Source organism: Xenopus tropicalis, chromosome 1 (genome assembly GCF_000004195.4).
Source record: "Xenopus tropicalis strain Nigerian chromosome 1, UCB_Xtro_10.0, whole genome shotgun sequence".
NCBI lineage: Eukaryota > Metazoa > Chordata > Amphibia > Anura > Pipidae > Xenopus > Xenopus tropicalis.
Window position 1 is genome coordinate 69,030,753 of NC_030677.2, and position 27,576 is coordinate 69,058,328.

Genomic DNA, 27,576 nt, shown 5'->3' on the forward strand with positions numbered 1-27,576 from the left:
GATAGAGGACAAACCCCTGCAGTACTGCACTAGCACTAACACTGGTCCAATTAGAAAAAGAGTACCGCTACTCTTTGTAATCTATATTTCTCTATCTAAGTTTCTATCTATGTTTCAGGACAGTTTTCGACTAATTTGCCATATGATTCCCTCTGTGTGGGGGGTGGGGGGGCTTGGTCAGTAGGGTTGAGAGAATCAGAATCCAACTGGACTGCAATCATTTGTTCAGAACTGAAAATATAGTTGGCATGTACCCTCCACTGGCCAGTCATAGAGGTGTATTATCAGTGATGTTGCCCATAGCAACCAATTAGCAATTAAATTTAAACTGTTACCTACAAGATAGAAAACAAAAGCAACAATCTGATTGGTTTCTATGGGTCCACATGTAGCCAACTCACACTTTATCAGCAAGTGGGCTATACCACTGGACTGCAAATATACAGTCTGGAGTGTTTGCCCTACACGCATTCTCTTGATCAGTGCTGTCCAACTTCTGTGGTACTGAGGGCCGGAATTTCTCCAGCATACTGTACACAGTGGAGGGCTACTAATGGAAGCCAGTTTTGACCACTCCCCTTTTTTAAGCCTCACCCACTTCAAACCACACCCATCTTATCACAAGATCTTTTAAGACCATGCCCAAATGCTTGGTGCTCACTGTGGGGATGTCAACCATCATTCATATGTGAAAGAATTATATTATGTCATATTAAGACACACCCTAAAATCCATATGTTTCCTCCTCCCCTGTGGACATACAGGCAGCATAGGGCAGACAAAGCATCGCACACAAAGGCAGCATATGGAAGGCAGAGTATGGCACACACATGCAGCATTGGGAAGGCAGAGTATGGCACACACAGGCAGTACTCTGCCTGCTATATGCTGCCTATGTGTGCCATACTCTGCCTGTCATATGCTGCCTGTATGTGCCATACTCTGCCTGCTGTATGCTGCCTGTGTGTGCCATACTCTTCCTGCCCTATGCTGCCTGTGTGTGTCAGGCAGAACATTACACAATGCTGGCATTGCTCCTACAGCTCCTCCTCTGAGGTGTAAAGAGGTGAACAATGTGCAGGGTTGGACTGGGGGGCGAAGGGCCCTGCAGGTGCCCCCCCCGGCCACATCCCCTAATTACCTCCCTCCCCCCCACCCGCAGGGGCCCCCCTGATACCCCCTCGCAGGGCCCCCACCCAACGTCCTTCCCCGAGCGCGCGTAATCAGGGGAGGATCGGTCGGGCAGGTGGAGCGCCGGAAGAGGTCGGGTCTGGTCCGCTGGGGCCCACTGGGATTTTTCCCGGTGTCCCGGAGGCCCAGTCCGACCCTGACAATGTGGGGGCTTACAGTCTGAGCCTAAGGTGTGAACAATGCAGGGGGTGAACAATGCAGAGATTAAAAGACATGAACAGTACAGGGGATTACATGTTTAAACAATACAGGGGGATTACAGTCTGAATCTGAGGTGTGAACCATGCAGAGAGACAGTTAATGTCAGTATTGATACCATTTAAATCTTACACAAAGGTAAGCCATCAAAGCAGCCAGACAGGTGGGGGCCACACAGAGGGGGCTGCCAGTTGGACAGCACTGCTCTACATTAATGCAAATAAATATTTTTGTATTATTAGATACTTTTCAGTTATGTTATATATATATATATATATATATATATATATATACTGTATATATATATATATATATATATATACGTCATCACAATGAAAAGCATTTTAAACTTAAGGTTGAAAAGGGCAAACTAGAAAGGCATAAAGTAAAAAAAAACAAAACAGTGTTGATAAGATTACATAATTTACATTATTTACATTGTTAGCTTCTTTTAAGGTAAAGTTCCCTTCAACTATTTACAAATATATAGAAGTTAGTTGCTCAGAAAGGTCCCCTACCTTGAAAAATAAGCTTTAACAAAGTCATTAGTATAACTGCTACTTAAAGTAATATTTTCATGAGAAAGCACGTTTTTTTTTAAAAAACACATCAGTTAAAGGAGAAGGAAAGACATTTTGGCTTTTTCTGCCAATAGATTTGCCACATTAGTCCCACCTAGAACACTATATTTATTTATATGTATGCAGCAGCAGCATTACCATACCTGAGTAAACAGCTGTAGAAACTTCTCCCTTTGCTTAAAATAGCAGCTGCCATTTTAAGTAGCTTCCTTCCCCCAGTCTAGCCGTTATAGCTCAGATCTAAAGATTCCTAAGGGAGGGGGAAGGGAGTTCTTAGCATTCTCGTGGGAGGGGGGAGCAGGAGAAGGGAGAGAGAAGAGAACTGCGCAGGCTCTGGCCCCAGGAATTAAGAATGTTTCTGAGAGAGGAAGTCAGACACTGGAACATCATGTTTAAAAAAAGAGACAAGAAATCCTGTGTTTCTTTTGATAGAGGACTGTGAGTGCTTATGGCTGTATTTACATAGAACTTTCTGAAAAAGCTTACTTAGTTCCTACCTTTCCTTTTCCTTTAATAGAGCTTCTCCAGCAGAATCCTGCATTGAAATCCGTTTTTCAAAAACACAAAAATATTTTTTTATATTTAATTTTGAAATTTCACATGGGGCTAGCCATATTCTTCATTTGTGCTCTAAAAAACTTCAGTCACATTTTACTACTGAGCTGCAAGTTGGACTGATTCCACATTTAAAGCAGCGTAGGTGGTTTTTCACAGTGGGGGCAGTGAGGTTGTGGAATGCCCTTCCTAGTGATGTGGTAATGGCAGATTCTGTTAATGCCTTTAAGAGGGGCCTGGGTGGGTTCTTGAACAAGCAGAATATCCAAGGCTATTGTGATACTAATATCTACAGTTAGTATTAATGTTTGTATATATAGTTCATGTATGTGAGTGTATAGATAGGTAAGTATAGGTTGTGTGTGCTGGGTTTACTTGGAAGGGTTGAACTTGATGGACTCTGGTCTTTTTTCAACTCTATGTAACTATGTAACCTATGTATCACCACCCCCCAACAACCAATAAGCAGAACAATAAGAAGGTACTGTAGCAAGATAGCAGCTCTCAGAAGATATCAGAATAGCACTCAATAGAAAGAAATCGAAGTTAGACTTGCAACTCCCCCAGTTACCTGGGAGCAGGAGAAACAATATGTTACCTGAAAGCAGTTCTAATGTGTAGTGCTGGCTCCTTCTGAAAGCTGAGACTCAGGCCCAATCCAGAGATGGCTGCCTACACACCAATATTACAACTAAAAAAATTAATTTGTGGGTTAAAGAATAACAGTTTACACGGCAGAGTGAATTATTTGCTATGCAAACAGTGTTATTTAGAAATAAAAAGTACACCATGAAAATCATGACAGTATCCCTTTAAATTAAGTAACTGTATGCTTTTATTTCCTTTATAATTACGGTGGTAATTAACATCCCAATATCATCCTCTTTCTGTGTGCATGATAGGATGTTGTACAGCTGCAGATATGAACTTGGGTGTGTAACCGTTTCTGACAAGGCAGTTCCAAAAACTCAGCAGAGCATAAAATAAAGATGATGAAGAGTAATTCTGAAAGCAAGTCTAATACTGAGACTACATTGAGACTAGCTTCCTCAGTATGCAAAGCTGGCAGGGTAAGGATGTATCATGTTACAGGCATGATATATCCAAGGATGGAGACCATGGGCATGGGCTTGAAGACATGACATAGGCAAGAATGCAGAGAATGTGCATGATTATCACATTGGAGGCATAATATAGGCAAAGATGCAGGACATGCCCACATTGGGGGCATATTATAGGCAAGGATGCAGAGCATGCCCATGTTGGAGGCACAGGCTACTCAGCGGTGGAGTGCACAAGCACATAATGAACCATCTTATTTCAGACTACCTAGGGCCCATCAAAGAATGAAACATGGAGCACCCATATGCAGACAGTGGAAATTAGAAAGGGCTAATGAAAACTTTAATCGGTTGGGGCCAATAGGCCTGGGACCCACTGGGAGATTCTTTGGTAATCTGGAAGGCGAGTCCAAGTCTGCTACGGAAGAAGTGCCCAACCTGCCTGGAGCTTAAATATTTACATTAAATTGAACCACTGTAGCATGCCACAGAGGATGTTGAAAGGGCAACCATTTTGGAGTAAAACTTGTGAAAAATGTATAATGAACCAGTAGAATTATTAATGAATCAGATTAAAGTGAGAATAGGACTGGACAGACTAGGGATCACTTTGACGTAGTTGGCTAGCCTGAAGTACATTGCAATATATGGACAAGCAATCCCTGTATTGTTTAAAGAGGAGGGCAGTTTTTAGTAGCTTCATAGACAGAATATCTTAATGTCCTATATATATATATATTTACAATGGGGAAATGTCTTTGTGCCTTGGACCATGTGTCAACCCTGTGTGTGCAGAAGGTGATTGCATGCCTTTCCCGCATATAAATACCTTTGTGCAGGAGTTAATATAAATCGGCATAGGTAAAAAATTTCAACAGCATAATTGCGCAAAATTGCATTGGCAACTTTGAAGGGTTGTGGGAAACAGGGCACTTAGTTTCAAGGCAACTTGTACGGACATACACTAATCTAAAGCATCCCTATTTTTCCTTAATGTCTGTACATAACAAAAGTTTCCTAAGTGGTTTTGTTAACATGCATTCTGCTAATCATCATGTTCTGCAGCACTTAAGGGCTCTTATGATACAAAAACTGTGCTTATTTCGTGGTAGCTTAAGTACCAGTCCTTCATATGCTTCTACGTACTTTAGTAACCCTCTGCATATCGGGCATCAAACATATATGAAAGAATATATTCAAAATATATATTTATAATACAGTAGAACCCCCATTTTACGTTTTTCAAGGGACCATGGAAAAAAGATGTAAATTCAGGGAAAATGTAAAATCAGGGAAATGTGTTAAAGACACATAAATGTAAGCTATTTAAAGGAAATAAGCTCTCTTGTAGATTGTAAGCTCTTTTGGGCAGGGCCCTCTTCACCTCTTGTATCGGTTATTGATTGCTTTATATGTTACTCTGTATGCCCAATGTATGTAACCCACTTATTGTACAGCGCTGCGGAATATGTTGGCGCTTTATAAATAAATGTTAATGTAATGTAATGTAATGAAATAAGTACAGGAACCATTTTTTATTTGCAACATAGTTACTTTACTGATTTATTTCAAGTTTAAACATACAGTACATTGTATAGTAGTACAGTATTGCAAAGTACTTCACCACTGACCCCCCATTGCCACAGGACACTGACACAGAGGAATCCTTCCCCCCCCCCACCCCAAGAGCGTTCACCACTGACACCCCATTGCCACAGGACACAGAGGACCCCTTCCCCCCCCCTCCACCCCAAGAGCGTTCACCACTGACACCCCATTGCCACCCCATTGCCACAGGACACAGAGGACCCCTTCCCCCCCCTCTCCACCCCAAGAGCGTTCACTACTGACACCCCATTGCCACAGGACACAGAGGACCCCTTCCCCCCCTCCACCCCAAGAGCGTTCACTACTGACACCCCATTGCCACAGGACACAGAGGACCCCTTCCCCCTCCCTCCACCCCAAGAGCGTTCACCACTGACACAAAGGCTTTGACTTGCTTTTAAAACAAAAACCTTTAGCATTTTTAAGAGAATTCTTAAATGCCCACCTTACTTGTAACCTCTCAGAAGGAGCCTGGCGTTCTTGTGGCGCAGTCACAGAAATTCCCCCTGTGCAACTCGCAACTCGCGCAAGATTTTGTAAGCTCCCAATAGGCACGCATGCGCAGTATGCATTTCCAGCCTCAAGTCATGACGCTGACCTTCACAAGATGGCGCCCGCAATCGCCAGCGATGGGGGAATCTTTAGTTTATAAAGTAAGTGCACTTTTTAGCAATCAAATAAGCGGTTTGCTAGGCAGAGGAATCTAAAAAACAGCGCAAAAAGCGGGAAATAAAAACGTAAAACTCGGGAAGAGAGCCCATAAGAATGAATAGAAATTGGTGGGACCACAAAAAAATGGCAGAAATGGCGGGAAAACGTATAATCCGGGGACGTAAATTCGGGGTTCTACTGTAATATGTTTTTCCAGTGGGAACTTACTGTTTCTGGCATTTTGAGCCATGCAGTCTAAAGTATGTTGTGTAATGATGAAAGATTTTGAGCTCCATAAAATTAAATATATTTGGTATTGATGGGAGATGTGGGGCTTTTCAAATCAGCAGTATTATTGTGCATATAATGAAATATGTTTATCAGATATGTCTCTATATTATGAAAAATATGCTTTTTCAAAAGTTAGGTGCCTTGTTACTAGGCAGAATTCACGAAATGGCACAAAATGTTCAAAAACTGACTGGCAATGTGCAAGTGAAATGAAAAATTTCAGTGAATTACCATCTCTCTGTATCTAAAAACGTGTTTTAGTAACATAGTTCAAAATACAAATGTAGGAAATCTTCAAGTTTAATATTACATGTATGGATCCATTATCCGGAAACTCATTTTCCGGGCAAACTCAGAATTACGGAAAGGCCATCTCCCTTAGACTCCATTTTAAACAAATAATTCAAATTTTTTTAAATTTTCTTTTTCTCTGTAATAATAAAACAGTACCTTGTACTTGATCCCAACTAAGATATAACTGATCCTTATGTGAGGTCAAACAATCCTATTGGATTTATTTAAAGTTTAAATGATCTTTTAGTAAGCTTAAGCTTTGGAGAGCCAAACTATGGGAAGATCCCTTATCCGGAAAACCCCAGGTCCCGTGGATTCTGATAACAGGTCCCATACCTGAACAAACATTTTGTTGTACCATCACATATGATCAGGAGATAGTCAGTGGAGGGTAAATATAAAGTACAATGTGATGAAGTATAATGGGTGTTTAAAAATGTCATACTCTACCATATATGCCATATATAAATGAGCATAAGTGGGTGCTATATTACTTCCCATGGCAGAACCCACTAATGCATATAAAAGGTTTCACCAATAAGAAAATATTTTCAATGCAATATGATCTCCAAGTAGTTTAAAAAGAAGGTTTGTGCTTTATACTATGTTTTGTAAAAATGGTGTAAATCCTGTGTATTTCATGTTTTGTGTGTGCTACCATGCCTCAGTGTTCTTTTCTGTGAACATGTTGGAGGCATGATGATACAGAGTGCTATCTGGCTGCTCTCCATGATCTCATCGCTAGCCCAGCCTCCAGCTCACCCGGCTGTGTGTGTTTCTATAATAATCCCAGCCCAGGCAGGAGCGGCACGGCTCTCCCCCCCTTGTCTCACACAGGCACTCACTGCAGACTGGCAGGCAGCAGCACCAAGTGCAGCTCTCTGGACTGGCACCTATATAGGTGGCTTGGGAAGGTCATTGCTTTCACTGCAGTCAGTTGTTGGATTCTCCAAGCTGCTTGTTATTCTCCTGTCACTGACCCCCGATCCAGCTGGGAGAAGATGGGACTATATGCATGATCTCAGGCACTGGCACTGGCACAGGACCCTCTCACATGCCAACGTCTTCTAAGGGAGGAAACGACACTGTATAAGGAGAGGAGGGTGGGCACCGGTTGAAGGAAGATGGCCTCTCCCACCCCTGCTTCCACACCAGGGAGTGGGGTGTCTCCCTCCAGCCAACCAAGAATTCGCCAGGTGGGTGATGAACTGGGCAGCCAAGATCTGGGTGCCCTGGTGTGTATGCACTTTGTGGTACATTGCTGGAACAACTCTGTTCTGGTGATGCCCTACACTGGCACTTCATTGTTTTCAGGGGGCTGCATTTTGTACAAGGTATATGAATGGTTAACACATTCTGTACATGGGTACTTGCTGCTGCATTGCAAGTGACATTCTCCATGCTATGTATGCAAAGAAGCAATCTCTGCAGTCAGTTGTAGCTCTGCAGGGAATGGTCACTGTCACGGGAGAATCCTCTTTGTCAAGGGGGTGGATTGATCACCAAGCCTACGCTCCTTTCATCCAGGGACTCTCCTAGCTACACCCATTGTTCAATGACATCATTGGCAGGTCCTTTCCTATCAGGGATTGGCAACATAAGGTTTTCCAGTGACTTGCTAATTCCCCTTAAGATCTGCAATTCCGCAACAGCTGGAGATCTGAAGATTGCAGGTCCCACCTGAAACCCATAACCAGATGTACTTATTGCACATCAGTGCCTTTAAATGCACAGTATTATTACAGGTATGGGATGCATTATCCAGAAACCTGGAGTTAATTTTAATTAAATAATTCACATTTTTTAATTTTAATAAATAATAAAACAGTACCTTGTACTTGATCCCAACTAAAATATAATTATTCCGTATTGGGGGCAAAACAATCCTATTGGGTTTCTTTCATGTTTAAATGATTTTGTTAGTAGACAAAGTACGGAGATACAAATTACAGAAAGTTCCCTTATCTGGAAAACCCCAGGTCCCGAGCATTCTGAATAACAGGTCCTATACCTGTATACAGATAGAGTCTTACCAAATAGAGACTGCACTCAAGCAAAATTTCAGCTGGGGAGCTTACCCCATTTATTATGCCAATGTACCACAATTTTTTTTGTTTGCTACATTTAAGGATTTGGAACAGCCAACGTTTTCAACATTTCTACAAACACTGATAGACTACAACACTTCTGTACAGGTAGTGCCCATAAAACAGATATATTAATTGGGTTTTAAGTCAGCCATATACAACCTACAGCTTCACAGCTGTAACTAAACTCACTAGGGCTTATTTACAAATATATGTGTATTAACTTCACCACCAGCGATTATATTTGATTAGTCTACTACAAATGAAAAGATGAAATCAAATATCTAAATGGTTGTTAAACTAACTGCACTGGTGCAGTTTAGTACCTATTTTACCAAATAGGCCCAACTATATGCAGCTACTAGTGTAAGGATCGCCATATTGGAACTGCAGCACTGTACAGGTATGGGATCCATTATCCAGAAACCCGTTATCCAGAAAGCTCAGAATTCCTGGAAGCCCATATCCCACAGACTCCAATTTCATCAAATAATTCAGTTTTTTCTAAATGTAATTCATTTTTCTCAGTGGTAATAACAGTATCTTGTACTTGGTACAAACTAAGATATAAATAATCCTTATTGGAGGCAAAATAATCCTGTTGGTTTTTTTTAATGTTTAAATGATTTTTAGGAGAAGTAAGAAGATCCAAATTCGGATGGTTTCTGCCCGGTTTTCAGAATGTTGACAGTCCCTTGAAAAAAACGGGCTGTCAGGGACAAAACCCGATATGTGGCAACCCTAATTCTTAGTAACTCTCTTTTATATATATATATATATATATATATATATATCGCTAGTAGACAGGCACTCACGTATCAGTAGAAACAAGGAAGCCAAAAGTAGTGGAGGCAATAGCTGAAGGAAGTGTTCCGCACTCACAGGTCTTAGTAGAATTCAAATGTGTTTATTCAATACAACATCTGACATTGTATTGATGTTGTATTGAATAAACACATTTGAATTCTACTAAGACCTGTGAGTGCGGAACACTTCCTTCAGCTATATATATATATATATATTCATTACAGATTGTCATTTGACTTTCAATGTTTTGTATAAATGTAATCGTTATTGAAAGTAGTATTGTTTTTTGGCCTTTCGGCTACTAGTTCTGATTTTTACATGCTTTTTCACAAATCTGCTAATAAGCTGGCTTCTGTTACTGTTTCAAAAGACAGAACCACAGTCAGGAAAGAAAATAGCAAGGGACACACCGATTCTGATTTCAGTAACAGGTATATTCATATACAGTATAGTTTTCAAACCATTGAAAATGAATAATTGATGCATAATAGCAAGAATTTGAATTTATTTCATTTAGCAACATTTTACTTACAGGCTTAAAGTGAATCCATGCTGTACACATCTCACTCCTGACTGAGACCTACTGTACGGGTTCATTATATTTCAAAACTCATTCTATTGGGTGTATAGTAATGAAAATACTTCCCTCCAGTGGAATTCAGTTTAGAATGCTACTATTAGATGAAATGGGAATCTGTTGTGGCTGCTTGTTGATTTTGGTACCTTCATCAATAAATCTACTGGCAGATATACTAAAACTAAAATGTCTATTAAAAAATCCTAACTGAAGTCTGTGCTGGAAAAAGTTGCAGAAACTGCAACTTTTATGAATTGTCGCCCTGAAAACTTGAGTTTTTCAAATAGTCACAGAAACCTCTAAGGGAAATCTGCCATTGACTTCTACTTGATCACAGCAAGTTTTAGCTGGTAAATTGTCAGATTGGGATTTAACCGTTTAAATGCATAGTAAATCTCTAGAAAGTCACAACTTTTTTTCTGCAACCTTTAGGGCTATAAATGCGAATTGGAGAAAAAAAACGATGGTTAGTAAATGGCCCCCCTAAGTGTTCTTGCAGAACAACTCCCTCCTACATCCAGCAAGAATGTACCATATCTACCGAAAATGCAAAGTCTGACGTTTATTGGCAGATATCGGCTACATGTGCCTGCACCCGTGTGTATTTAATGCTTTTGGGTGCAGGCACATGTAGGGGGATGTAGCATATTCTTGGCAAACATTTTTCAGCTTGCCGAGAATATGCTCCGTGTGGAATTAGCCTTAGAGACTGACGGAAACAAAATAGATTTGGTGTTGTAAGGGTTAAATGACAATTCCTTACACAAGCTGCCAATTAGTTTTTGGCTATAGCACATTCGAAAATTGAGCTGATAAACATTTATTTGGCATGCAGTTTAGAGACTGTAACAATCCTGGTCGCTGTCCTACTGCCAATTAAGTAGCCATTGAATCAGTCACATGTACATTCTGCAGAGCGGCGGAGCGACGTACAGACTGACAGTGTGGGCAACATTGTATAAAGTATATCCAGACCTACCCAGGGGGGGTTAATGTGCTTAATAAAGAAAGAATCAAATCAGGGAATGACATCATTTACATGTGATTCAGCTGCTTAGTTACCTTTTAGCAACATGTTAGAATTCTTTATTGAATTTAAGGAAACATTTAATAGCATATACTGATCTATTCAGAGATCTATTCCTCATCCATCCCTTTTTAAAATAGACAATATTTTGTATTAATAGGTTTGCTTAATAAAAAAAACTGTGCTTAACCTTGTGCCTGACAGCCTTCTAAACCATACCCCCTTTACTCCCAAAAACAATGCTGAAAGGCGCAATAAAATTGTCTCAGGAGGGAGTTTTTAATCTTCTCCCATGGCGGCCATTTGACCATACATCAAAAGCTTGACATAGAGCACACCCACAAATATAATATAGGGGAAACCAGTTATCAGTTCCATATAGTGGATCTGTGTCATTAGACCAGTGATCCCCAACCAGTGGCTCGGGGCAACATGTTGCTCACCAACCCCTTGGATGTTGCTCTCAGTGCCCCGAAACCAGGTAGTTATTTTTGAATTCCTAACTTGGTGGCAAGTTTTGGGTGAATAAAAACAAGATTTGCTACCAAATAAAGCCTCCTGTAAGCTGATAGTGTGCATTGAGGCTACCTAATAGCCAATCTTAGGCTAATGCCACACGAAGCGTAGGGCGGATATTTTCAGCAAGCATAAAAGCGCTTGCTAAAAATTCCGCCCTACGCCTCCTACATGTGCCTGCACCCAAATGAATGAGATACGCTCGGGTGCTGGCACATGTAACTGATATACACATAAAAACACGAGATAATACAAAGTCTCACGTTTTCATGTGTATATCGGCTACATGTGCCAGCACCCGAGCGTATCTCATTCATTCGGGTGCAGGCACATGTAGGAGGCATAGGGCGGAATTTTCAGCAAGCGTTTTTACGCTTGCCGAAAATATCCGCCCTACACCTCGTGTGGCATTAGCCTTAGCCCCTATTTGGCACCTCCATGAACTTTTATGATGCTTGTGTTGCTCTCCCAGTCTTTTTACATTTGACTGTGGCTCACGAGTAAGAAAGGTTGGGGATCCCTGCATTAGACCCTTAAGAGTAAGAAGTTAGACTGACAAGCGTTTTTTCCTGTGCTCTCCTGCAGTTGCTTTCTCCTGCGTTCCACTGCAGGGAAGCACAGGAAGAAATGCGCCCCATTTTTCAATATGGGGCTGTACATACAAAGGCACATGTAAAAGTGCTGAACACAGGTGGAACGTAACATACTTCGTTCCACCTGTGTTTGGAACTTCCATGCGCTTGTGTTGGTACAGCCCCATATGGAAGATTGTTGTGTGTTTCTTCTAAGGTTGCTATCTCACCCCTTTAATACCGCCCACATATTGAATATACATCCTTCATGGCGAGTTAGCAATTAAAAGAGAAAGAAAGTAGCAGTGGGGGGTGCCAAAATGTTAGTCAACCACCAGTGATTGTAATCGCTTACCTGAAACCTCTGTCCAGTGCTCCTGTTTTCTTTTCACGGCAATCCCAGGGCCCGCGCATGCGCAGTTAAGCAAAAAAGCCAGGTTTTGTTTGTTAAAGTTCGGCTTTTTACTCTACTGCACATGTGTGAGGGCCGGAAGGAGGAAGACCCCCCAGTGATTGTAACTTTCTTTCTCCTTTAATTTAGATGTATGCTGCATGGCTGCACATAAATCACTTCAGTCTACAGCCTGCATCTAAATTCATTGCTAATTAGCCATGCAGGATGTTAATTCACTATGTGGCTGGTATTAAAGGGGTGAAACCTTAGTTTCTTTCTGCACAGGGGAGCATGGAAAACGCTCATCAGTATGAGCCCTTAGGACAGTGGTTCTCAACCTTCCTAATGCCGCGACCCTTTAATACAGTTCCTCATGTTGTGGTGACCCCCAACCATAAAATTATTCCTAAGACCATCGGAAATATGTGTTTTTCTATGGTCTTAATCGACCCCTGTGAAAGGGTCATTCGACCCCCAAAGGGATCGCGATCCACAGGTTGCCTGCACCCGAATGAATGAAATACGCTCGGGTGCAGGCACATGTAGCCAATATCCGCCAAAAAACGCAAGATTTCATATCTTTGGCAGATATCAGCTACATGTGCCTGCACCCAAACGTATTTCATTCATTCGGGTGCAGGTACAGGTAGGAGGCGTATGGCGCTATTTTCGGCAAGCGATTTTCTGCTTGCCAAAAATATACGCCAAATGCCACATCTGGCATTAGCTTTAGTGAATGAAATTTTTTTTCCTATTATAAAGCAGCAGCTCTGTCATGCTTTATGACTTTATGAGATTCTATCTGTCTTTCTAAAAAAGCATTCTAAATCTAGATTCTATATCTGTAAAACGTCGCTTAAAGGAATTTTTTCCTCTCTAAAATACAAAAATGATATATACAGTACATTATATATACATTATGCTTGGCAGATTTCTATGTTTCCTGACCATTAGAGCTCAATGTTCTATACAAGAAGGACGCATGATATTATTATACAGGAAATTCCATGCTGCCTGTTGTAGAATGCTATTCTCGCAGATCTAAATAGGAATGGTTCAATTATTCATTTAACTGCTTTTAAAGCCTATTACAATTAAAGCTTATTGCAATACAAGATGAAATATTTTTGCTGACGAGCCATTAAATCATTATCCTTAATTAACCCCAGGTTATTTTTTAAATGCAATTTATTTGCCTTATGAAAGGTTAATGATACTCCTGTATGGGTGTGGGATGTAAATATTTACCGCAGAGCATATGATCCACTCCAGGCCTTTTAGAAACCTTGTTTGTTAATATTTAGTGTTAAGAGGAATTCAGGACTTAAAAAATAGGACTGGATCATTATCTCCCTCATGGCACGGGTCTGGTTGACAGCTCTGTTATACCGAAGGGAATCTGCTGGTACAGGTAGCGTGTCACCCAGTCCTCCATATACAATTCAGCCACACATGACAGTCCACATATTATATCATAAACTAAATTGGTTCACCTTTTGCTCAGGTTTTCTGTTTTAACATTGGTACAGTTGTACAAGAGACTGCTTGGTCTAAACTTTTGTTTTAATGGGCCAGAGATTATCATACAGTTTGCAGAGATCTGCTCACTCTTGTCAAGAGGGCATAATGAGCCACTCCAGGTAGTTTAGAGACCTTATTTCATTTTACTATTTAGAGATGGCATTAGGTTTGAAAAAATACAGGTCTGAATCATTATTACCTTCAGGAAAGGGGGTAAGTTGACATCTCCGTGTTTGAGCTGAAATGGATTGTACATGTGACCAACTTGACTATACAGTAAACTCAGGGTTGTCACCACACCCCTTTAATACTGGGCACACATTAAATCCACATCTTGCATAGCTAGTTAGCAATTAATTTAGATGCAGATACAGAAATCAGTTCATTTTGCAGCATGCATCTAAATAAATTGCTAATTAGCCATTCAGGATGTGTAAGTGACGTCTCTTCCGTGATGTCTGCACGTGTGATATCACAGAGGAATTTCTAACCTGCTACACATACACTGATTGTTGTCTGGAAACACTGAGAGGTGCAGTTCGCTAGAGATCAGTGAATTAAGACTTATGGGACACAGGACATAATCTTCACTGATCTTTTTTCCCATTTGGTAGAGAAGTACCTGAACTGTGAAGGAGTCTGTTGTTTGTATTATTGAAAATAAGCATTTGAGTGTTTTCAAACCAAAATCCATGCGTCATTGTTGGCAAGTGGTTTCCATTACAAACTAATTACAAACTAACAGGGTTTTCAGCAGATTTCATGCACCAGTCTGGGAATATGTCCTATGTGCTGTGAGCCTAACTGATACTGCATCATTTAAGGAGTGGTATCTATTTTGCAGCAGTTTGTTAATATCAGACTTGTGCTGTGTCACTGTATGTGCATTAAACACACTCTTTCATGGTGAGCTTTGCTATATGAAGGAGAAGAGTGCATATCACAACTGGCAGACTGCAGAGAGGCTTTGCTGGGAATTCTTGTCTGCATTAAGCATATCTCCTTTGAAAAAGCATTGTAATTGTGTAACATTATATGCTGCGATATATACTTTACAGTTGATAGATCTCTTACATGCCGCAACAAGCAAGTGTTTCCTACATGTCCTCAGAGGCAGAGAGCCAATGAAACACAAATGCAGACATGCACTGGCACAGTGTTCTATTACAAGTACAGCAAAATACACAGTGAGAACTGTAGAAAATAAGCGACAAGAAAGTGTCCCTTATTTTCTGACTTACTTACATCCAAGGACACATTTAGCTGTCATGTGCAGTAACTGGATAAAACTTATGGATGGCCAGCCTGAACAAGTGATGACATAGTGGTTTTCTAGACACCTGCCAGACACCGGGGGTGCCCAAATGTTGGGTAACCCCCAGTGATTGTAATCACTTACCTGATACCCCAGACTGGTGCTCCTGTTAGCAGAAAACTGCACCAGCTTGGGGTAATTAGGAGCAAGTGATCTTCTTCCTCCAGTCTTCTTTCTTTGCAAACCTGCCCCCCCCCAGTGATTGTACCTTTCCTTCTTCTTTAAGGTTTACTTTCATTGACCGCCATTAGAGTTGGCATTAAACATTCAGGTAGTGTTCCCCTGATATCTATAAAACCTAGACTCATCCATCAGACGTCTGGATGCCGCTGCCCTTTACACCACTCCAACCAACCCTTGGCATTGCACATACTGTAGTTCTTCTGTACAGCTGATCACCCACAGAAACCAATGTTGTTCAGCTCCCAACTAAGGTGTTGTTCCAACTTTGTAGTGGTAAAATACCACTTTGTAACAGAACTGTTGATATTCCCACTTCACTACATTCATCAGGGCTGAAATCTTGCACATTAACTTGTTGTAAGGTGGCACACTAGGATAAACCTGTGTGCCACCTTAAACCTGTCCTGTATTTAGGGTTCTTACACACAGGTATTTTTTTGTGTGTTTGATAAGCAAGTTTGAGTGCACCATTCTAATGTCACACGTTGCGTATTCTTGGCAAGCTGCAAAAAATTCTTGAAAAACTTGAATAAGCTCAGGCGTTTGCTTATGTAGCATATTTCTGGCTGAAACTGTGTACACAAACATTTTCAGGCAGAAATACGCTACATGTGCCTTCACCTGAGCGTATTCAGTGCTTTACGGTGCAGGCACAAGTCGAAGCTTTTTCAAGTGCAGGGGCGTATTCTCGGCAGGCGTTTCTCGACTTGCCGAGAATACGCAACGCGTGGCATTAGCCCTAAGGCAGCTAATCACCTAATTGATTCTATTAAATTCTGCCTGTTTGTACTCATGTGCATTTAGAATTGCATTTTATTGCAGTCAAGCTTTGCCTTATATCAAATGCATTCATCAGACAATAGAATACAGGACTGTTTTTGGAACTCGCATATAAATGCAATATATGTATTTTGACATGCTCAAAAAGACACAGAAAACTGCCTGTGTCATTGACTACTGCATTTGACAATAACATCCCTCACCCAGTCATCAAGATTTCTCCCAGTCTGACCCTGCAGTACCCTTATCTGTGAAATAATAAGAAATTAACAATGCTCTAGTATTATTAATTGGCTAAAGTTTAAGCATCCAGCTCTTTGACTTCACTTAACTTCTGGGGGGAGGTTAAGAGGTCCTTAACCTCCCTACTTTCATTCGGGCCTTGTATTAAGCATCCCAGGATCTCAAGGGGTCATTTTTTAACATTGGGCAAATTTGCACATGGGCAGTAATCCATAACAACCAATCAGCATTTAGCATTTTAAAGCCTGCTCAGGTAGAACAAAGAAAGCAAACATTTGATTGGTTGCTATGGGTTACTGCCCAGGTGCAAATTTGCCCACTGTTCATAAATAAGTCACTTAGTGCAAAACAAACTAGGGGGCAGATTTATCAAAGTACAAGTTCGAATCCCGAAATGGGAAAAATTCGGATTAAATATTATTTCTGATGATCGGAAATGTCACGACAACGCTTACGAAAAAATCGTAATAGTCACGATAATATCGTAAAGACGTTCAGAAAGTCACATAATTTTCGTATCCGGAAACGGCGGAAAAACCTTTCTGACTTTGATCCTTCTGTGCATGTTTTTGGAAGCCTCCCATAGGACTCAATGGCACTCTGCAGCTCCAACCTGGCCCAAGGAAAGTCACGATATCGAAGCTTGCATGAATCCGAAAATTTTGTACTCATTGCGACAAATACAATTTTGTCGCACAAATAATACACACAGTACGAAAACTTGGAAAAAATTATAATTTTTTTTAAACAATTGTACTTTGATGAATGTGCCCCTAGGACTCTGCATCCCAGAGTACTATACTGTTATTGCAAATGATGAGTAGGTGCTGGCCATAGTGAAGGTGTTCAGAAGGCGTGAGTTGTGCTCCAGCATAGTGATGTGCGGGTTGACCTGCAACCCGTGGGTTTACCTTAAGGTCCGGTTGGTTAGGGTTAAAATTTGGGCAACCATTGCGGGTTGGGTGCAGGCAAGACTGAAGAAGTCCACTCTTGCACTGATCCTGAAGTCTCTGTCTTCTAAACGAATATGCATGCAGAAGTAGCATACAAAGCGGAAAGAAGAGTGTTTGTGTTGGATGTTGGTCCTACAATGACAACATGTTGTGGGTTAGGGTTGGGTGCGGGTTAAGTCTTTATGGGTTTGGGTTGAGTTTTTCCTGACCCACACATCACTATGCAGCATACAAAGTTGAAACTCAGTGCTGGCAGTCACTGTTAGTTCTAAGGAAAGCTATGCTTGTTAGCTGATGGAAAAGGACTTTTATCCATTAGAATGTTACTCATGACCTGGATGCAAATCAACAGCCTGTCTAATAAACACTGGCCTTTTCAGCTCTAAACCAGGGAAATCCTAAAGAATGCATTCTAAATGCCAGTGGATTTTCTACACTGTTTTTCTTTTGCAAGTGGGAAATATTTATAGCTTTTTGTTTTATTTTATGAGTACTTAACACAAATGAAATTATTTAATTGACCATAGAACCAGCCCTTCCCTTTTACTTCTGGGCATTTGACCAACATGAATTTGTTATTGCCTGTTTTGAAATGTCTAAGGACATATTTCTCTTATTATGGGTTTTAAATCTTGCTTCTACCTAAGAAAACAAAATGTGCATTGTTTTCCTGGTTATATAATTTAAGCTTAAGTTTTTTCTACTACTGGTTATGGTGTATGCTTTGGTTAAGGTCCGCAGGGCTCTCTAGGGGGTAAAGATAGTAAAGCATTTTCTGTATGCCCCCAGATGAGTTAGCAGCCACTATGAATGAAAGATGGCAGATTGATGAGGTCGTTTCTGCACTGCAGTAATGACATTAGTCATCGTTTATCATATATAGAGGGCATCATCAGTGAAAGTGAAACACTTTATCTGGCTTACCACTGTCCCCAATATGCAATACAAAGCACTCGTATACAGAAAGAAATCACCAGGTCTGTGATGGAGCCAGCCAGGAATCTGACTCTGCAGAGCACATGTAAGGAGCTGAAGGAACTCTACAGGAAACAGGCTCAAGAGAATGCTGTTTAATTACAAGTATTTAAACCAATAATGCAAGATCTTTTTAGTTTTTATTCTCCAAAACCTTAGGAATAAGGATAATCTAATGTGCACAGTATTCCTGTGGCTAAACAACTAGAGAATGGTGGGAACAGCCACAGAGCAAACAGTTTCAGCATAAATGTGATGCTTGTACTAAGAAGAGTAGTGTATGGAAAGGGCAAAAATGTACACACTGTATGTATAGGCACCACAATGAAATATATTCTTTCTCCTTCTCTCCTCCTTTGCCTTCCTTAAAGGTGTTGTTCACCTTTGAGTTAAATTTTAGTATGATATAGAGCAGTGCTGTCCAACTTCTACGATGCCGAGGGCCGGAATTTCTCTAGCATACATGGTGGAGGGCCGCTAATGGAAGCCAGTTTTGACCACTCCCCTTTTTGAAACCACACCCACTTCAAACCACACCTATTTTATCACAATGGTGGTAGCACAGCAAAATCCCAAATGCTTGGTCCTTACTGTGGGGATATCAACCATCATTCATATGTGAAAGAATTATGTCATATTAAGATATACCCTTAAATTCCATATGCCTCCTCCTCCCCTGTGGATAGCAGAGCAACCCCAGTACATAATTACACACCTAAGGGACCATTTACTGGCTATTTCCAACTGCTAACAAACTCCCACAACAAACCCCTGCCAGGTTCACCTCCCACAAGCAGCATAGGGCAAGCAGAGTATGGCACACACAGGCAGCACTCTGCCTGTCCTACGTTGTCTGTGTGTGCCATACTCTGCCTGTCCTACCCTGCCTGTGTGTGCCATACTCTGCCTGCCCTACCCTGACTGTGTGTGCCATACTCAGCCTGCCCTACCCTTCCTGTGTGTGCCATACCCTCCCTGACCTATGCTGCCTGTGTGTGCCATACTCTACCTGCCCTATGCTGGCTGTATGTGCCATACTCTGCCTACAGTACCTATGTCTGAGGTGTGAAGAAGTGAACAATGGGAGTGATTACAGCCTGAGCCTGAGGTGTGAACACTGCAGGGGGTGAACAATGCAGAGATTAAAAGGTGTGAAAAACATAGGGGATTACATTTTTAAACAATACAGAGGGATTACAGCCTGAATCTGAGGTGAGAACCATGCAGGGGGCCAGTTAATCTCAGTACTGATACCATTTAATGCTTACTCAAAGGTAAGCCATCAAAGCAGCCAGACAGGTGGGGGGCCACACAGAGGGGGGTCGCCAGTTGGACAGCACTGTGTAATATTCTGAGACAACTTACAATTGGCCTTAATTTTTTTATTTTATTATTTGTGTTTTTTTTAATTATTTAGCTTTTTGTTCAGCAGCTCTCCAGTTTGGAATTTCAACAGCTATCTCGTTACTAAGGTAAAAAATGACCTAGCAACGAGATACTAGGATATGAATAAGAGATACCTGAGACACCAGAATAAAACAATAAGTAATAGAAAATAACAATTAAATTGTACCCTCACAGAACAATAATTCATGGTCTGTAGGGGTCAGTGAGCCTCATTTGAAAGCTTAAAAGAGTCAGAGGAAGAAGGCAAATCATTCCAAACCCATAAAAAATGAGGATCAGTTCAAAAGCTGATAAGATCTGGCCACATACCAAAAGTTTACCTGAGGGTTAACAACCCCTTTAATTGTATTTTAATGTTCATTGTGCATGTAACGCTCAACAAAGTATTTATTATAGATCCAACATGACTAAAGGTGGCCATACACGCTAGGGCCTCGCCAAGCGAGCGGATCTTCTCCCAATATCCCCACCTACGGGTGGGCAATATCGGACAAATGTAGGCTAATTCAATCATTTGGCCCATGCGGCCAAACGAACGAATTATTACGGCGGCAATGGGCGCAGTCGGTTCGGGGACCGCATCGAGCCAATGCGGTCCCCGATCCGACTAAATATTTTAACCTGCCCGAACAATATCTGGCCAATTTCAGACCAGATATCGGTTGGGCATGCCCCTTGTTGCTGCCCCTACACGGACCGATAAGCTGCCGAATTGGTCTTTCGGACCGATAATGGCGGCTACAATCGGCCCACCTTAAAGTGGACCTGTCACCCAGACATAAAAAGCTGTATAATAAAAGCCCTTTTCAAATTAAACATGAAACCCAAAGTCATTTTTTTATTAACAAATCTATACCCATTATATAAGCATTTAAAAGTCCCAGCTGTCAATCATATATTTGCCTGCCCCGCCTCTATGCCTTAGGCATAGGGGTAGGGCAGACAGTTACTTTCACTTTCAATTCAGAACTTCTTAGATGTCACTGCACTCCTCACATTTCCCCTCCCTCCTCACCATGTAATTGTGTAACCAGTGCATTGACATGAGTATCAGGTCCCCCCATACTGGCACAGAAACAAGATTTTGGCAGGATGCACAGCTTGCCTTAATAACAGTGCCCACAAAATGGCGCCTGCCTGTTTTCTGCAATTGTGAATTCCAGTGCTGAAGGAAATAAGTTTAAAATAATTTATATAGTGTAATTGAAGTTTATTTTGCTTGATAAACACAATAGAAAACAATTTGTAATTATTTCTTAGGGTGTCAGGTCCCCTTTAACTATGTACAGACATTTGCAAGCAGGAAGTGTAACTAACCATTGAGAGAAAGTTAGGCTAGAAAAACACATTCACTAACAGAGAGAATATATATTAGGTAAAACAACAGTTAGGTATGCAGCTCCCTCTAGTGGTACACAATATTCTTCCCCCCCAACTAACATAATCGTTCATCCACTTTGGAGGCACCCTGTTGTGTTATGTCTGCTTATAACTGGAAGTCAGACCACAAGGGACATTTTGGGCGTTATCATATTTCTCTATGAGAGCACTCTCTGAAATACTGGTTTCATTCATTCCTTTGCAGCATGGGGTAGCCACTTCCCTGGGAGTCACTAGGAACCACCATGTGGCAAACCATTTTGTCCATTAAGGTACTGTTACTTAGCTGAACATGCCTCCACAATTGACCAACATGACAGTGCCATTCTTGCCCATCATCACAATGTGTCTTGCATAACACAGGGCCATGGCCAGCAACAGGGCCAGCAACTTCAGTTATTACTGCAGGGACCCACTTTGGACCAGCCCCACAATTTCTGGAATACACTGCAAGTAGTGATGACCTATTCGGTCCTGGCTAAAATTTCGAGAAACGGCGAAAATGTCACGTCAGAAAAAATGGTTGTGTTTGTTATTCTTTGGAGTGTGCGATAATTTTTTGTAAAAACAAACATGACGTGTGTGACAATGGTGAAACGCCAATGCCGAAATGCGCCACGAATCCATGCCTGTTGAATTATTTTGCCCATCATTAACTGCAAGGACAACTGCATGTGTGAGGTAAGGCTCCGCAAGAAGCCAGCACTTCAAGGTCTCATCTTAAATCACACAGACTAATCAGTCTCTTAGCATGTCATTTAGAAACTCTCCAAACTGAGCGTAATTCTGCAATATAGGTAGGCATTGTTTCATCTGCTCTTTGGATTCTTTTGTGAAAGTGAAATCTTTGTATAATGCCTTTAACATTGCTAGTAACGCCTCATTAGGCCAACAGTCAGCCGCACTGCCCTTCTCTGCTCAGGGTTATCTATAGTATTTGCTTTTAGGAAATAGGAAAGTCTCTCTGCATAAGAGTCCCGAGACACAGGGTCACTAACATCAAATTCCTCCATGTGTCCCTTGTCTGCAGTTGATCTGAAGTTTGTCCTGTGAGTTCTATTATCTGCACTTTTCCTGTTCTGCTGCTCTGTCCAGACAGCAGATTTCTAATCCTTGCCACAAATGGTTTTGGGTTCACAGTGAAAGTTGTGCAGGACTTCCTGGTAACTCTTAACAACTTATTTATTAGGACTCCAACATGGCTAACTACGTACAGACATTTGCAAGCAGGAAGGGAACTAACCATAGAGAGCACGAAGAAATTAGACTAGAAAAACACGTAAAACAAGTTAGGTATGCAGCTCCCTCTAGTGGCACACAACATAGATAATTTAGGTAGTGATATGTGGGCTGAAAAACTCGACCTTCACCCTAACCCGCCCGCTCCCAACCCGACTCGGCTTCTGCCCTCTATTTATAGAGCAAGCCAGCAGTGTAAATGATGCGCTGAGGTCGGCCCCAAACTGACCGACCCGCAGGTATTGGTCCGGCCAGCACATCCCCAAATATAGGGTTATGCATTTTGGAGTTTTAACATTGCATGAAGTATATACTGTTAATGGATTAATCCCATGTAAGTTTTGTAGATACGTGTAGAACTGTGGAGGATGACATGCAGCTGAGCGTAGCAGAACATTCTGCCTTTGGGACTTGTATTACTCTTGCTAACAACGAGTATATGTGAACCCATTTTCATTTACCAGTTAGTGCAAAAACATTATCTATTTGCTAGATGTTTATATGCAAGGGGCTTAACTGCAAATAATAGAGAGAAGTGTGGATATTAAATGTATTAATTGCATTTGATGTGGCTTAGATTGTAAGCTCCCATGAACAGGGCCCATGCCCTGTTGTCTTCTAACAATATTCAATTGTAATATGATTGATGAAATTTTGTGTGTATATTTAAACCTATGGTCTTATATCCCATAACTCTGTAAAATGCTGCAGGGAATGATAGCATTACATAAATACTAAAAGGGCCCTCTTACCTCCTGTATCGGTTATTGGTTGCTTTGTATGTACGGTAATTCTGTCTGTCCAATGTATAAACCTACTTATTGTACAGCGCTTCACATTATGTTGTTGCTTTATAAATACAGGTTAATAATAAGAATAATAATAGTTATATTGCACCCTTATTAGACATCAGTGGTTATATTGACCCATTATCATGTGTTGCTACTTTACATGAATGAACCTGAGCAAAGACAGTTGGTGCTGTCTCCCTGGGTGAGTGTTACCTGAAGAGAGGAATTCACCAGAGACCTTCAGTTTTTCCTAATACAAAATATGCATCTCCAAGGATGATTTGCTAGGGCATTGAATTAGGTTTTCTTTTGATGTTGAATATTGTTTACTGACAGTCACTATTTGTTCTAGAGAAGGAATTCTTGGTAACGGATGGGAGATCACTGTTACCCACTAACACGTTACTCAATAGTTGAAAGCAAATCAGTGGCTGGTCTGTTAAACATTGGCCTTTTCTGTTCAAACCCAGGGATAGCCTAAGGAATGTATTCTAAATGCCAATGGATTTTGTGGGACAGTTTTATAGCTTTTGTTGTCTTTTATGAATATTTAACACAAATGAAATTATTTAAATGACTTTACAAGCAGCCCTTCCCTTCTACTTCTGGGCTTTTCACCAACAAGCTTTGTCATCACAGGTTTTGGCAAGTCTAAGGGCTTTATTTCTTTTATTGTTCTAACTGTTATTCCTTAGTAGGGGTTTTAAATCTAGCTTCCAACGAAATGAATAAAATGTTGATTCCAGTCTTTTCTGGTCATATAAGCCCAGTGTGCTGCTGTGCTTGCCCAGTTGCTGTCTCACACATGATTTGTGCATGTTTAATATAATTAAGATTACTCTTTCCTTCTCTTAAATGTCATAGCCCAGGTTTTTGTGAGGGTAAAAAGCACAGACAGCTAGCAACCATTCTGTTCATGAGAGGCCTGTTAAAATATACACCTGTATTAATATATACCGTAAGGATGAGACCAGATGAGACCAGGCACAGATTTTTAATCTGTGGATTCTGGCAAATGCCAGAGGGCCTACGGTAAGATGCCACAGTCCCTATTAATAGGCTGGCGGGGCGGTGTTTGGACCTCTGTGTGCTTGAAATGCCAGGGCCTATTTAGAATCCCATTCTGGGCCTGGATAGTGTGCTTTGCTTATTGTTTTAATTACACAATGTTTATTGCATACAGATCATGAACTTTTTTACACACATTCCCCTTCCTTAGATCCTACGGAATAACTGTGGAAGGAAATGGATCCATTTAGCACTCCCTGTCACTGAAAACAGTAATTATGATATATGTATAATGAATATCTCACTGTCTACAGTTTCTATGGGTATAAAAGGGGGGGGGGTTACAATCAGAGAGAAAATGACTAACTATTTCTGTTGTTTTGCATATAACAAGAAGTAGAGGGACTTGTTTTCTGGTGCTGCATATACTATGAAACAACAATATGTTTTGCATCTGATCAGCAGATATTCTGGCTGTGCTTTAAAACCAGTGGGCGAGTTTAAGCTTATATAGTATTCCATGATATTTCCCATTAGAGGATTCCTGCTGTTTTGCATACAAATCTGCAGAGAGTCTCAGACACTATAAAATCTGTTTTAATGTAAATGTCAGGCTGCACAGCCTTGTTTTGGTGCTTCTCTAATAGCTGATAAATGCTGGTGGATAATACATTATACAGATGCTGGTGGAGAATACATTATGTTCCATGTGCTATGGGCCCTAATTTATCTGAAGGTCAGTGATAAATAGGCAAGGTTTGTCTTCAGTATGGCTTTGCCACAATGCCATTTACAAAGGGCAGTTCCCCTTTAAAGGATTATTTTAATATAGCCATTTAATTCCCAGTCTCCTAATCAATAAATAAGACCGTTGTTACATATTTTATTATGTTACATTTTACATCATATCATAATTTCAGAGATGCCTTTTTAGAGCACAATTAGAAGGAATGATTCTATTAGCAATGGCATCCAATAAATCTAAGCTATATAGTCATTGAGATGTAATACAAGAAATACAAGACTTCATGAGAATTCAACAACGGTTTTGAGCAAAAAAGAAATTAGGGACCACATGTGATTTAAAGTTTCACTGCTTAAGGCATAGGCTGGAAAAGACTATAATTTCAGTAATTGTTTGGCGTCAGACTGGCTTGCTAGGGCACCAGGGATCTAGGACCTAGTGGGCTGACTGTAGGAGCAATTCCCTTCAGTTCTGTTATTTAAAGCATAGAGTCTTAAATATGTTTGCAAATGCCCATGATACACATTATTTAAGTGCTTCCCTTCACCCCTACGCATGATGTCAACAGGTAATTTGTTGCTGTCTGTTGAGCATTCCTACTGCTGCGGTATGCAGGTGTGTGCTGGTAACATGAAGAAGAAAGCCACCTAGCAAGGGAGGAGGGTCTGAACTTTAGAAGGAATATACAGTATTTTACGCAAGGCATTTGCATATAACTAATTAGCTATAAGATGCATATGCCATGCCCCTAGTATATAATGTGCGCAAGCTCAGCACACCAGCATCAGTCCTATCAGAATAAATTGGTGGGGCTAAAAATCGAACCATTCAGGCATTATTCCAAATAGTCTATTCTATTCATGTGTGTCTAGTTGTCTGAATGGAAGATACTATGAGGTCTTTTCGAAAAGCTAGGTAATACAGGTATAGGACCCATTATCCAGAATGCTCGGGACCAAGGGTATTCCGGATAAGGGGTCTTTCCGGAATTTGGATCTCAACACCTTAAGTCTACTAAAAAATCAATAAAACATTAATTAAACCCAATAGGATTGTTTTGCATCCAATAAGGATTATTTATATCTTAGTTGGGATCAATTACAAGGTACAGTTTTATTTCTACATAGAAAAAGGAAATCAGTTTTACAATTCTGAATTATTTGATTATAATGGAGTCTATGGGAGACGGGCTTTCCGTAATTCGGAGCTTTCTGGATAACGGGTTTCCGGATAAGGGGTCCGATACCTGTATATGAAATAAATGAAGCAGGAGAGCAGGAGATTTCAACTTATAAACCAGATCAGGCTGAATGCAAGGACTAAGGTATCTTATTTTGGGGGTTGTTTAGAGTAATTTTAAAGATAGAAAGAAAAAAGGTGTATTTCTTCTTTAAAGGCAGAAAAAGAACTCTGAACAAATTTCTCTGTTTATGGGAGAGGGGAAGGAAGTTCAGTGAAAAAAACTATTTCCTTATAATGGCAAAAAATTAGGAAAATTAAAAGACTAGGCAGAATGTGTTTACAACACCATTAATTTTGCTCTTTTTAGAAAAGGTGCTTTTGGGTGTATACTGTGCCTTTAAGATTAGCCCAGATCAAATATATGATAAATATATGTTAGATTTTATATTGTTGCTCTTTCTATTCCAGATATTGGAATGAACTGTTCTAAAAAAAAAAAGTTTTTTTTTAATGGAACAAATGAGGTCTTTCTGATGCTTTCACTGGGGACAAAACACAGTCTTCTGGTTCCAACCCCTGCAACAGTGACTTTTATAAAATACATTTACTACTGGCTGAGGTGCAGTATCTGATAATTAGGGCCATAGACCAGATGAACTTTTGTGCAAATGCTCAAATCTGATTTTTGACAAAATGCACAGGCAGTTAAATTTGGCCAATTGGACTTAGCGACCACAATGATGCTGAAATTTTGGAAAGAAAGCTGCAACTTGTCCTTTTTTGCACTTTGATTCCTGCAGGAGCAGACTAATAATTGCAAACCTTACTTTTATGTATTTGACCTAAATATGTGTCAGTTTGCCTCATACCACAACTTTTTTGTATATTATAGTTGCTGCCTCCAGCAGTTGCATCTTATTTTGTTCTACTCTGCTGTTGTTCCATATGGCTGATTCACATTACTGAGATTTTGTAGTGGCTGTTTTGTGTGAGAGAAATGTTAGTACTCATGTGAGTCTGGTTCACCAACATAACAAATCAGTTGCCTGACCATATCTTGCATTGCTAATTTCCCCAAAAAGACTGACATGACTATGTTTCTTTAAACGTATATAATAACTAATTAGTGCAGCACATGTTTTTAAAAGGAAAATACAAATGTGTCAATTGGTATGTATATATATATATATATATATATACAGTGGAGGAAATAATTATTTGACCCCTCACTGATTTTGTAAGTTTGTCCAATGACAAAGAAATGAAAAGTCTCAGAACAGTATCATTTCAATGGTAGGTTTATTTTAACAGTGGCAGATAGCACATCAAAAGGAAAATCGAAAAAATAACTTTAAATAAAAGATAGCAACTGATTTGCATTTCATTGAGTGAAATAAGTTTTTGAACCCTCTAACAAAAAAAGACTTAATACTTAGTGGAAAAA

At 40.4% G+C, this 27,576-nt stretch overlaps 1 protein-coding gene across 1 annotated transcript in view; it reads left to right on the forward strand.

Annotated features, from left to right (window-relative positions):
* The first annotated feature begins 7,262 nt into the window (after positions 1 to 7,262).
* ank2 (ankyrin 2, neuronal) overlaps positions 7,263 to 27,576 on the forward strand; it is a 284,604-nt gene continuing 264,290 nt past the window's right edge. The window contains exon 1 of the mRNA XM_031902875.1: positions 7,263 to 7,626. Within this exon, the coding sequence (XP_031758735.1) occupies positions 7,555 to 7,626 (72 nt within the window). The 5' untranslated portion in view covers positions 7,263 to 7,554. The remainder of the gene's footprint in view (positions 7,627 to 27,576) is intronic.